Genomic DNA, 14,147 nt, shown 5'->3' on the forward strand with positions numbered 1-14,147 from the left:
TTTGAGAAGTTCTGATACATTATAACACCACATATGACCCGCCAAAAAAAAGTATAAATATAGTTGCTGATATTTGTAATTGAACAGAACCTTCTGGTAATCATTCCTATATGTATTCAACAATACATTTAAACTACATTACCAAAAGTGAGCAATTGATGTCGCTGTTGTCAGTGGAAAAATAAAGTCTTTCCATTGACAGACGAATGACAACACTGCCACGGCCCTTCCTACTAAACCAATTGATAAAGCTCAAGAAAAGTAAGATTTTAATCCATGTATATTCCTCGGGTACATGTCGGTATCTTTCTATTCTCGGTCAACATTGTCATCATACAGGCAATCAGTTTTCTTCCTTTAAAATAGACCTAGATTGCCATTGTGACTGGCTAGCTAATAGCCCAAGCTAGGTTCGATTTTGCATTGATGCTGCGTATTTTGCGGACCAGGATGTGGGGAATATTGTTGAACAGGTGTTAAACCGTTTAGTGATGTTAATTAGATCAAACTACTTTAAATCTTAAAAAAAAAAAAATGAATTAAAATGTTACGACGTGTTTGCGTTTGGTAGGTTGACGCAGAAGGTATGAAGATCCAGATGGAGTATAACTTATTCCTTGTTATTGTAACGTTAGTGATCTACAATTGCTATTGTACAGCGGAAAGTTGATATAATGCTTTTCTCTTTGCTCTGTTGATGATACGTGTAGACTCTAGAGATCTTCAGGACGGCATCCCAAGGTAGTTCTGTATGAGACACTCACAGAAACAACAGCATGGCAGATGACAAGGACGTGCTGAGAGACGTGTGGTTCGGCCGCATTCCTACTTGCTTCGCACTCTACCAGGATGAGGTCACGGAGAAAGAGGCAGAGCCTTTCTATGTACGTTTCTTCCCCGACAACACGTTTACCAGGCCCCTCACCTTGGTCTGTTCAGATTTTTGTTTTTTACTCTATTGGCTACAGCAGACTGTTTCATGTTTCTATGTCTCACAAAATGTAGCTGACCAAGAGTTCAAAGCATGATCCCCTCATGCTTTTAGCTGAACTCTTGGTCAGCAACATTTAGAAACAGAAATTAGACATGTTGGGGGCATTTTGAATTATTACATTTGGTTTGTCGGATGGTGGATGTTCAGCTTGATGTTATTATTCCCAGTTCAGGGCTCATCTACATAAAACATGAAGATGAAGATAAAACATAAAGCAAGAGCTTTAAGCTAAAGCTTGTCACCAAGTTTACTATCTATGCTTGCTGCTTTTCTGGATCTAAACCTTAAAGTTTTGTGAACTACTTTTAGTTTTTACTTACTCCTAAAATGTTTTATATCTCATGTAATCAAGATCTCTTAGCATTTTGATCATAAAGCATTAAAATGAAGCATTTGAGGAACATAATGGAAAGATACATATTGTGTTGATTCCTTTGTGTTACCATCCTGTTGGACTAATGCAGCTCCTCCTGTTGTCCACCCTGTCCGCTATGTCCTCCAGCTGCTTCTGCCTAGGGTGAGCTACCTGACCCTGGTCACAGACAAGGTGAAGAAGCACTTCCTGAAGGCGGTGAAGCCAGAAGACGTGGAGGAGATGTGGTTTGAGTATGAGGGAACGCCGCTCAAATGGTGAGCAACACTAATTTACACTAAATGACATATGGATGGACTGGGATTATTATTGTAATGGCTACATGGGCAGGATTCACTGTTCACTGGTGTTCACCTCCCAGGTGAAAGGCACTACTCTCCCCTATTTCCTAAGCCTGCCTGTAGAGCACTACTCTCCCCTATTTCCTAAGCCTGCCTGTAGACATCCTTGAACAATACATTTGTCCCCTACCTGCTCATTAATGACCTGTAAGTGTATTCACGTTAAGTCAAACACAGGTTTAGTCGGGTGTAGATTCAGGAGTTTACCACAAGGTGTCAGCAGAACATAATAGTATTGCGAAGAGCCCCCTAGCAAATTTCATATGTATTTATTTACCATTAGTAAGAAGGTAATGCACTAGTCAGTTAGAGTTTGGATTTGTTTATATGAGTTGAGTTGTTATAATAATGGCAAGCCTCTAAAATAACAGAGAATGTCACTGTTGGATGATATGGAACGTCTTAGATCGGTCTACACAGGATGAAAGATAACTTCCCCCTGGTGTTTAGAAGGAGATGTAAATCTTGAATGAAAGTTGAATGTTTCCAATATGTGCCTATCAATTTTCCTACCACAGCTGCAAGTTATATGCAGACATTGACTGTTGTTTCATTGTAAAACATCCCCTTCAGGCTAAATAAATCACCCATTGGTATCAACCTGCATGCCCTCATTCTCTCGTTTCCTGTTTGGTACTTCCTGGTTGCAGGCACTATCCAATCGGAGTTCTGTTTGACCTCCACGCCCTCAACACTGCGCTGCCCTGGAGCATCACTGTGCACTTCAAGGTGAAGAAGATTGCAATTACATTTTCTTTTGCATGTGAAAATGTAGCTATCCAAGCAATAGCTCTCTACACAGTCACATGTGTGTGTAATCTTAGTGTGTATGTGTGTACGTGTGTCAGAACTTTCCAGAGCGCGACCTGCTCCATTGCCTGTCAAACTCGGTGATAGAGGCTCACTTTATGTCCTGCATCAAAGAGGCAGACGCACTGAAACACAAGAGCCAAGTCATCAACGATATGCAGAAGAAAGACCACAAACAGCTGTGGATGGGCCTGCAGAATGGTGAGACACACACACACACACACACACACACACACACACACACACACACACACACACACACACACAAATAATCTGGCACAAAGAAATGTTAATAAACCTTCCGAGCCATGAGACACAAACACACATGCAATCTTGCATATGATATGACTACACGCCCATCCCCATGTTTATGTTCCCACATTTTCACCTACGCACACAGTTTTTCCATATGTTCTTACCACACACATACACAAAAGCCCCCACAGGAATACGCTTTGAAGCCTCCGTGTTTTTCCCCTCCCAAACACCCACATGCGTCGGTCGGTTAGTGGAACCGCCTCCCTCTCACTCTGGACTAAATGAGCGCATTGTTAAATCAGAGCTCCTGATCCCTGCTCAGTTAGATTGTCACAAACACACCCAGAGAGAGAGAGAGAGAGAGAGAGAGAGAGAGAGAGAGAGAGAGAGAGAGAGAGAGAGAGAGAGAGAGAGAGAGAGAGAGAGAGAGAGAGAGAGAGAGAGAGAGAGAGAGAGAGAGAGAGAGAGAGAGAGGAGAGAGAGAGAGAGAGAGAGAGAGAGAGATTATGACAGGATGATTGAATGGATGAGTGTCAGTGAATGTACACACCTTGAGTATGTGTTTAACCAGGTCAGTCTCGTGATGAATCTGCAGAGGTGTAAATCTGTCTCTTGTTAAGCCTTGACCAAGGGCTGGTCCCCGGGGCCTTTAACCCCTCATATCAGCCAGTTGTGTTTTTTTTTTCTCTCTTTCGCTCTCTCTCTTTTGGTCACTTAATCTCTTTCGTCCCTCTTATTCCACAAAATAATATTAAAGCCCTGACACCAATACATTGTGTGGGGGTTTCTTACAGACAAGTTTGATCAGTTCTGGGCCATGAACCGGAAGTTGATGGAATATCCCACAGAAGAGGGGGGCTTCAGGTACATCCCCTTCAGGATATACCAGGTCAGTTACACACACACACACACACACACACACACACACACACACACACACACACACACACACACACACACAAACTAATACCAACTCAACACTTAATGATTGTTTATAAGAAGTACGAAGTATGAAGTCTTTTTCTTGGTCAATAGTAGTTGATTCTGTACTGTTGGAAATGACTGAAATAGTATGAACAGCAAATTAAATTGCAACATGGAACTATGGATCAGTGATCTTCACTATATACGAACACACAATGGCTAACCAGGCGAAACCTGTGGTTTCTCACAACAGCTACTGCACTAGCTCCTTGGGGAGCTGTCATCTGCCTGTTTTTCTCCATGAGGTCACACCCTTTTGTAAAGTCACAGGTTAATTATGGACTTCTGTTTTGCAGAACATATTTGCACTGGTTTGTCCTTTATTGAGTTTTTGATCCTTTCCGCAAAAATGCTGCATTGTTAATGAGTGATTGATGGCAACGGATTTGAAGCACAGCATAAGTGGGCTCTGTTCAGTACACTGGTGATAAAGCATATAGAAGAACAGAAACTATGTTTGGAGATACCCAGTGATAAAGTAGTTTACAACACCAGTATGAAATGCTTATGGATTTATTAGTATTGAGTGTCCAGTCAGAATGCCCACTAGATGGCGCTAGGTGACTTTGTTTGTGTACCATACTTTACAAGCATGCAACCAAGCCAGTGAATTGGCCTTAAACATGCTTGTTATCTCTTTTACCAACTCCAACATGAGCAGGTGGTAAGGTCTTTTGAAAGTCTTTGGAAATAATTTGAAAGTCTAATTTCACTTGAGAACATGTCAAATTAATCAAATAAAATTAAATAAAAGTATACTAATAATATTGAATAGTGAAAATAGTAATTCTATATTATGTTGTTATCATTATCATATTTTCCGTAGTATAGTGGTCCTTCTAGACTCCTGTTGTGGTTTTCTTTCCTTTACAGTCGGGATCTATGAGCGTGTTTACATGAATGACACAAAGTTACCAATCATAGCTATAGTTACATTACATGGCGTAATGCCATAAATTGAGTGGCCATGTAATTGCCGTGGACGGGGTTTAGTGTCATTCGCCTGAGCTGGAGGCGGCATTACGAGAAACCGGATTAGCACCGCTCTCGTCCATGCCTGATCAATTAACCCAGCACAGGGAAAGAGTTTGCACCAAGTTCTGTGCATGGTTGAGCCGAGTGGAGACGAAGGTAGTAGGAGTGCTTTGTAGTCATAACCTCCTATAACAACGGAGTGCTCTTCAACCGCTGCGTGCCTCAGTTCTAATAAACAAAGACCCTGGGTGGTGTCCTACCAAGCCCGTGTGTGTGTTTGCGTGTGTTTGCGTGTGTGTGCGCCCACGTTTGCCTTGTGTGTGAAAACAAAAAAAAAGTGCAATCTGTTGGATCCTGTCCACGGGCCGAACCTTAGGGAAAGTTGCGGAGATTCCCAGATGAGGTGACTAAGGGTATTCATCCTATTGCGCTTCTGATCCCCACCCACCCACCTACAGTACCTCCGCCTGCTCTGATGTAGTCAAACCAGTCAAGCTCTACGTGAGTCTATTCACTGCCACGCCACTCATGTCGTGTGTAGGCAGCAGACTAGGGGCCTGGGGATTCCCCCCCTCCCACACCTCCCGCCAGCCCTCTCTGACGCCTCATCCACACACCCACTCCATGTCTTCTGCATGGCCCCCTCTCCTGCGCTCCTGATGCGGCTGAACTTCCCAAACGCTCCGGTGAATAAGCGACTAGTCCAAGCCTGGAAACCATGAGGGTGATGTGAGCCAGACAGCGATGGCGGGGGGGGCGGGGGCCAGCTGGGCAGAGAGTTTGGGTTGACGGTGGGAAACGGCTGAGGGGAATAACCTGGACCTGTTCCGGTCACGAAAACAAATATTTATCTCCAACTATTTATTCACATCCGAACACTCCTGAAGTGAATCTGAAAAAGGTGCAGACAGGATTCCACTTTAACACTCCATGTTCCGGAAAGTGCGTGTGGGCTCCCCTGTATGTGTGTGTATATGTCTATATTTATAATATATATGTGTATGTATGTATGTATATATTTTTTGGGACTCGTAGATATATTTTTCAACGCCAATCTCTTTGATGAATGCGCACTGAGCTTTTATTCTGTAGAGCCTACTTCGTCATGAACTCTGGTTGCTAGCGGACTGTGTGTGTGAGTGTGGGTTAGACTTTGTCCCAAGGACAAAACAGCAGACACCTGTTGAACTGAAGAACATTTTGGAGAGAGGGACAACATTTGAGAATAAATGCCCTGTGTAGGTGTAAGTCTTTCTAGACCTTTGTAGAAGCTCCGCTCTCCTGTTGAACTGCTGTACTGGTGGCTCAGCGTCCTCCTAGCCCCCCCAGCCCCCCCTCCCTGTCTCCCGCCTCCAGGACCAGATTGAGGTCTTTAGCCTAAATAACATGTGCTGTATTTGATGCTGGCAGAATTAATGACAACGCTCGCTCCAAATAACAGAGGGCTCACTTCCGTCTGGCGTGCACTCCTCACGGTGAAGACACCTCAGCAGCGTGTGTGTGTGTGTGTGTGTGTGTGTGTGTGTGTGTGTGTGTGTGTGTGTGTGTGTGTGTGTGTGTGTGTGTGTGTGTGTGTGTGTGTGTGTGTGTGTGTGTGTGTGTGTGTGTGTGTGTGTGTGTGTGTGTGTGGGAGGGGGATTGCGGGAAAGAGGAGCATGTGCGTGCAGGCATGTTTTTCCATTTTGTTTTGTGCCTGCTGATGTGTGTTTGTGTTCCCTCTTGTCTCTGTGTGCTTCGACTGTCGACAGGCAGGGCCCTGCGCTCCAGGCCCTGGTCCTGTGTGTGTGCGTGTGTGTGTGTGTGCGTGCGTGTGTGTGTGTGTGTTGCGCCTAGTCCCGCCAGACCTGCCGACAGACTGCTTTTGTCGTCGGCTGTTGATTGGCATGCGCTCGCCTCTTCCTGCTGCGAGAATGACCGCACTCTGATTCAAAGAGCCCTGGGGGGTGGGGAGGGATTGGTGGAGTGAATGTCTCGCCGCGTGGAAAGTGAAAATTACTATGCTTGTTGTTTAAAGACCGTTTGCATTGTTGCTCCACAGGTATGTCTTCCTCTTCGACTCAGCCGCCCCCCCCCCCATAGACACACACACACACACACACACGCACACACACACACACACACACACACACACACACACACACCGCTCATCCGTGACTAAGGACTTACTCCCAATGAACCCCTGATGCCAGGGCAGGCAGTCCCAGTATAGTCTCCCGCTATAGCGTTTGTTTCTGGTAGTAAGTCACCTCTGAAGGTTTCTGGCGTTCCTGGGAGAACGCAGCCTTTATTACCTGGATGTCGTCTTGTAATGGGAAAGGGAGACATGAGGGAGTGTGTGCGAAGAGACGGCGAGGGCGCTGTTATGTGGGCGACTACACAGACAATTACCAGACATTTAGGGAGGGGAAATTATGGTTTGTCGTGGTGCCTTAGGCTCCAGGTGAGAGGCTTGGCATGCAAGAGAGAGGGAGGATGTAAGATGCAAATATTTCTTTGAACTAAAGCTGAATTGTGAGTTGTGATGGTGCCTCCTGCTGCTCTCAAAGTAGTCTCAAACAGAAACAGGTTGACCATGTTCGAGTTCAAAAGGCATTACACTTTCTCCCAGTGCCTCTCTGTTCCATGAGGTTACATTCATAAGAGCAGTTTTCTTTACATGACTGACTGAATACATATTTAAGAAGGCATGATCACATGGTTTGTATGTTACTGTTGATCTAAGATCTAATCTTGAGATCTCATTTCAATGTTTTTTACTTACTTACTAATTTCAATGACTGGTTCTGTCAAAATAACTGACGTGAACACAAAAGAAGGGATGAACATGAGAGTACTTTAAGTACTGTTAATGTTAACATCCTGGTCTTTGTGTTGCAATGTGATGTTAACCTATGTACAGTGACCAGGTACATCTTAAATATTAAATATATTATATTAAATGCGTTCAAAAATATATAAGTGTATTGAAAACTAAGAAAAAGGTTTAGAAATGAGTTTTCTTACAGTTGGAATTTGCATTGTTTGTATCATGTTGTCAAATGCGTTGCAGTAATGCTCAGGGTTTGAAGTGCAGGTCAAAGTGAATTAACCTTGATGCATTTAAAATGTATTATTTAGAAAGTTAAACAATCACTAGCCTGCTTTGGAACTTTTTAGATGATTAACCGCAACATCCTGACCAATCACAACGGTCCAGGTAACCCGTCAGACCAGGAGAAAGACATGCACAATTGAATTATTTGCTCTGCGAGACAACCCGGTCATGAAATAAATAATGCAGGATTCCCAAGTCTGTGTCCCGGACGACAGGCGTGCGTTTCAAATTCGGGGAAACTACCGGCTTTGAGTATTATAAGATTGGAATTTTAATTGACCCATGGCAGGTCTGAGAGGTCAGAGCAACCCTCTCTGCACCTCCACGCCGCCGATGGAAACTCATTTTGAGTGACATTCGCCGACCAAACCACCATTGTTTTACCGTCAATTAGGCGAATTGAATCCCAACCCTGGCAATTAGGCGCCGGCTTGAGTTCCGCTGGTCTTTTCACTCAACAAGAGCGACTCATCTCTTCTCACCTCTCTCCGGGCGACACCTCATCCAGCCGGCCCCTCCCTCGCCCGTTGCCACGCGTCTCCGTGCCAGCTAAGGTGTCTTGCGATCTGAAAAGAAAGTGTCTTCATACAAAACAGTATCGCGCTCCTCCTCCCCTGGGGCTCGATGGCACCGCTCTCCTTTTGTACGGCCGCCCCGGATCAATTATTCACGGGCGGCCGCTTTTTAAAAATGCAACGAAGTAGCTGTCACTTAGCGCGCACTCTCTCCGCTCCACCTCTCGCACAAATTGCCGTGTTTCCTGGAGGTGAGTCACTCTTTCTGCGTCACCCGAGACCCCGGCCCGACGCCTTTCAGCCGCCACCGCCGCCTCCAGGGCCTTGTGTTCTGCGGGCCGGCTCCGCGGTGTGTAGTTACCGCTCCGTTATCCGATCTGCTTCATCGCCGGTTTCCTTTTCACCGCCCCAGGATTAGGGCCCTATTGTGTATCGGGACTCTCTCGTTTGACACCTCTGTGGCCGGCCTGGGTTGGGTGTCCTGCGTGAGCCCCGCATCATCATCATCATCATCATCATCATCAACATCATCATCACCCCCATTAGGGATCATCATCATCTCCTGCCACGTAGTGCAGTGGAGGCTTCTTCAGAAAAGGCCCGCCACCCAGAACATCCAGCCCTTTTTCAAGGCTAGGTTTACATCAGGGCCATGGTTACGGCCCCAAGGAAATGGAGCAACAAAAATGAGAGACAGGTGTTCATGGTGGCAAATGGAGGTCTGTTCTCCTGCTGGTCAGGTCAGGAAGACGGCAGCTCAGGCACTGAGAGGGTTAGGAAGCTTCCTTTACTGTGTCACAGAGGGGGCAGGATTTACTTGAAAGGTTAAGTGTGTGGTTTTCTACTTGGAATCGGTTGATTTAATCTAGGTCGGAGCACAGCAAAAGTATGGCACTCCAATCGCTGAAGCTCAGCAGAAAGGCACATTCGCACCTGAGGTTCGTGCAGGGAGGAAACATCCTGTCGCATAGAACCAGGGCTTTGTCCCCTAGTAACAATCGCCCATTTAATGTTTAACTTCAGTCTGAGGTGATGACTAGGTTTTTGTCTTGGAGCCTTTTTTCGAAGAACAAAAGTTTTGTCCCAGAATTGGTTGGCAGCATAGCATTGACAGGGTGATAAAAAGGTTGTGTAGATCACTTGGCCATTTAGTAATCCAAGCAATGATCCTGTTTGCTTTAGATCCCTCTATCCATTTCTCCAACTGTCTTACCTATCCGTCCTATTCTGCATCCATCCATCTGCCCTTCTTTCCATCCATCTTCCTACTTTGTCAATCCTTCTGTCTCTCTTTATGATATTTTATTTATGATATTTTTGAAAAAAAAACAACATGGCGGGAGCCAATTTTCAAAGCTCTGCTTTCCAGACGTGTTGTAATGAGGCTTCATGAGCGCCCCCTCTAACTGATAACACAGTGGTCGGTGTAGTACAGCTATGGGTCATAAATACTGAGCAGCATCATGTGTCTGCCTCCTGGGGTTTGGCGAGTCCTGCCTGTTCAAGAGCTCGTCAGGTACATGGCATGCTGTGGCCGGAGTGTCGGGAAAGGTTGTTAGGTTTGTTGTCATTCCCAGCAGTGGGATGCTATGCTAAGTATTTTCCCGAGTTCCCTCGGGGGCCAGACTGATGCGCGTAAAATGTAACCAGAGAGAGTCGAGGTGACATGAAATGTCGAAGTTACGATTAAGCGTTAGAAGTTAGCATAAGCTTAGCGTTAGCTAACAGAAAAAAACCCCACAGGCGTCGTTTAAGTGTCAAATGGTTCTACTTACTTAGTCACAAAGTAACTTCTTTTTTTTTTTGGTGTGTGTACACTAATCCACTTGGGACTATATTGAAAAGAGCCTGTCATTCTTCCACTTACCCAGCGAGCAATAAACACATTTTATTTTGATTTATGTCGTAATAACATGTCAGTCTCACTCGGAACACATGTTGGAACGCGGGCCGATCGCTAAATCTTAATCTGCCTGACATCCCTTCCTCTCAGCCACGCTGACTTTCAACCTATCACCTCCTGCTCACACTCCTCGGGCAGGAGACGTGAATGGTTTTACTCTAACGTCCTACGCTCATTCATAGTAACCTATATACTATTTTGCACAAAATGTAAGCATGTTTCATAAATTAGCAGGTCATGTTTATTTAAACCTAGTATTGTCTTATGTAATGGCCATTAACTATGACTCGCTCCAGGTAATGTTGCTTCTAGGTATGTTTTCCTGCTGAACTTACCGTTATGATACCGTCTCAGCTTGTGTGGTTTTAATTTGATTCATTTTGACATTGATTCAATGCTTTTCTTAACAATGCAACTTTGTTCTCCTGGCACCAAGACATAATGGTGTTTAAACCGTATGCACAGTCCACTGGGTGAAAGCCCTGACTGTACATGTTAACATAAAGCCCTGACAATGTAACATGTAATAAATACTGTTATACTTTAATTTAGTTTAAATACATAACCCATGCAGTGTTCGGTTATTAAGTGCTGCGTGTCTATGTCGAGGTTCATTGTCTTGGTATGTACGTATGAACCTCGATTGTACCGTACTGTATTTCAACGCCTGCCTGTGAAGGGGCAGAGTGTAAGGTGTAGTGAAGGTGTGTGTCTTTTGTGTGTATTTAATTTGCTGCGCTCTGTTTCCTCTCTGGTCTGATTTCAGACGATGAGTGACAGGCCGTTCATTCAAAAACTGTTTCGGCCCGCCTCGCCTGAGGGCCACACACACACACTGGGGGACCTGCTGAAAGAGATGTATCCTGCAGCCATCGCACACGACGGTACGTACACACACACGGACCCGCATGCACACGCACACTGGGAGACCTGCTGAAAGAGATCCTGCAGCCATCGCACACCACGGTACATACAGATGCTAGAAGAGTTTTACAGTATGTAGAGGCTACCACACACACACACACACTCTGGATGACAAATGCACACACACACACACACACACACACACACACACACACACACACACACACACACACACACACACAAACTTCGGAAGACCACCTCACTTTTAAAAATTCCTCTTCACATATCCCACACCACTGGAGAATGTGGCAAAAAAATCTGTAGAACCCTCAACAAATCAGGGCTTTGCTGACCACAGTTGGAAGGGGGAAATCGGCCACAAAATCGGGCTAATTATCCTGTAGTGTGTAGTACCCAGCATTACACACTTGAGGAACCAGGCACATTTCACTGCAGCCTTTGCACCATTCAAGATGGGTTGCCATTTGTAGTGTCTCTTGAGCAGTGATATACTATTAAATGGGCCTTTTGATATCTTGCTCTCTATCTCTATCCGTGGTAAGAACCGAACTCCTTGATAAACTCTATGATTTAAAAAATGCCATGCGCATGCCATCTTGGTCTCTTGTTTGTGTATTTGACACACATACCCCACTGTAACAGCAGAACTGTCTATTAACTAACTCTCTATTGTACCCGTCGTCCTCAGAGACGCATGCAAAACATGTGCGGTGAGGAATTTTCTTTTCTTATAATAGCCAAGACATACTGAAGGTCTCAATGAGAGCAACTGTCAGGGAGACTGTAACATGGACTATAATGAAATAATAGCTGACTAACTAAAGGCTCACAGCTGAAACACGTTATTGGAGGACACATCTCCATATCTATCGCAAATACAACATAGAATCATTCATTATGAAACATGCAACTAAACTCAAGCCAGGAATGTATTTACATTTTCCAGTCCAAAAATTCCCCTGAATGTTCACATCCTATACAACAACAACCACCGTCACACCCGCAGACAACCATAGACGTGACTAAGACAATGACCTTGGATGTTGCGTTGAGACAGGCGGGTTGGTGTTAGAAAGGATTCTGAATCATGGAGAGCTTATCTAATACAGGAAGCAGGCGTTTCTCCTGCTCACGTTTCTTAAGGTTCAACAACCCATGTTTGAGCAGGCGGGAGAGGGCCACCAGAGATTCACAGATACAGTGTGACACAGAGGCTTGGTGGTGGCTGGGGTAGTAGTGGTAGTCAGCCAGAGGAAGAGGAGAGGGATGAAAGTAAAATAATAGAGACGTAGAGATAAAGAGGGAGGTAAGAGACTGTAGGATGCGGCAGTGTTTTGGTGTGTTTGGAACATTTGCCTTGGAGATTTAGGTGTAGGTAACCAGGATACGAAGAGAAAGATAAGAACAGATGAGATGAAAGGGGAAAAGAGGCCTTAAAAGGTGAGCAGTGAGACACGGCAGTGTCTTTGGAGTCTGAACACAAAGGAATAGTAAACATTCATCCATATAGATAGAGAGCGAGAGAGATGAGATAATACAGGTTAACTTCAGAAGCCATGTTGAGTGGGGACAAAGAGTCAGAAGTTGGAATGGTATTTTTGTGATGGAAAACACATCTTGGTCTCTGACAAACTTATATATATTTTGCGTTACTCCGTTTCCTCTCTGGTCTGATTTCAGACATTGAGTGACAGGCTGTTCATTCACACACACACACACACACACACACACACACACACACACACACACACACACACACACACACACACACACACACACACACACACGCCTGCAACAATACTACCTTTCTACGATTCACCCACATAAAGAATACAATGACTCTCGTATACCAAGAAACTTGGTATACGACATCTAAAAACTGTTGTCTAACAGTGCGCCCCACAACAGTGCATACAAGCAGGGATGACACAGTTGAGTCACACAGTATTGCAAGGTAGACTCAAAACCAGCAAAACAAGCCCTCTCACAGATGCCCATGTGTCACACCGCATACAGTCAACAGGAGAGAGAGCGGAGAGGACAAGAGGAGAGGGGGAGGTGGGAGGGGGAGGTTCAGATCAGAGCCAGGGTGGGGGCAGATGGGAGAGAGAGAGAGAGCGAGAGAGAGAGAGAGGGAGGGCGGAGTGAACCTGCAGTCAAAACAGGCCTGTGTCTGGGGAAGCGGAGGGAGGAAGCCGGTGGAGGGACAATAGGTTGTTAGGACAGAGAGCCCGCACAGGACCCACCGGCATGGAGGAGTCAACAATCAGTGTTATTAAAAAACGCCTCCTCCTCCTCTTTCACTTATCTGTCTGGCTACCTGCCTGTCTGGCTACCTGTCTGATTAGCATTCTGACAAGATGTGCAGTTACGTGGCTATGTGGAAAGCTATGACGCTCTGTGGCTATAAATGGATCACGGTATGGCACTCTGCATAGCTTTGAATGACTATTAGTTTAAACATTTGGCCCTCTGTCTGGATGGCAGACTGTTTATCATTCTGACAAGATGTGTGGTTGGGCTAGCAATGGCAATACATGGCCTTATAAATAAATTACTAAAAAAATAAAAATATGTATAATATATACACTGCATGGCGCTCTTCAGAGGGTTGTACGGCTACCTGTCTGTTAAATCACACGCCGCTAGAGTTAGCCAGCTACCAGTTGACTGCTAGTTCTGTCCAGACTCTAATTAACTGTCTGTTTCCGTTCTTCTGTCTGCATGTTTGCTATGTAATCATCCAGCAGCTATCTCTCAACCCATCTCCCGTCTATCAGTCCCTTTATCTTCCTTTATATGTGACTACCTTTGTCCAGCCGGTTTTAAAGTTAAATGCTAATGTTAATTCTGCTCCATGTTACTCCTTATATATTTGGCTTGACTTGTTTCACTTCACCAGACTCCTTCTATGTTATCCCTTTCCATCTTTAATTCAGTATTACGTTGATGGTTCTATTTCTACCTGTCGCAAATCAAACTCTATATTTATATAGCGCTTACGCGCACCTTACA

At 44.9% G+C, this 14,147-nt stretch overlaps 1 protein-coding gene across 2 annotated transcripts; it reads left to right on the plus strand.

Moving 5' to 3' along the window:
• Positions 1–196: 196 nt before the first annotated feature.
• On the plus strand, positions 197–11,766 carry atg5 (ATG5 autophagy related 5 homolog). 2 transcript variants are annotated; one of them, XM_084471144.1, is made up of 7 exons: positions 197–261; positions 711–884; positions 1,497–1,624; positions 2,359–2,437; positions 2,557–2,719; positions 3,571–3,665; positions 11,014–11,766. In XM_084471144.1, the coding sequence occupies exons 2-7, from the start codon at positions 777–779 to the stop codon at positions 11,182–11,184; spliced, it is 744 nt and encodes a 247-aa protein (XP_084327270.1). In that variant the 5' UTR covers positions 197–261; positions 711–776; the 3' UTR covers positions 11,185–11,766. The 2 variants fall into 2 exon arrangements, with proteins under 2 accessions (XP_084327270.1, XP_084327271.1); XM_084471145.1 differs by lacking the exon at positions 11,014–11,766 and adding an exon at positions 3,954–4,077.
• The last annotated feature ends 2,381 nt before the right edge of the window (positions 11,767–14,147 follow it).

Source organism: Micromesistius poutassou (genome assembly GCF_964030765.1).
Source record: "Micromesistius poutassou genome assembly, chromosome: 8".
Taxonomy (NCBI): domain Eukaryota; kingdom Metazoa; phylum Chordata; class Actinopteri; order Gadiformes; family Gadidae; genus Micromesistius; species Micromesistius poutassou.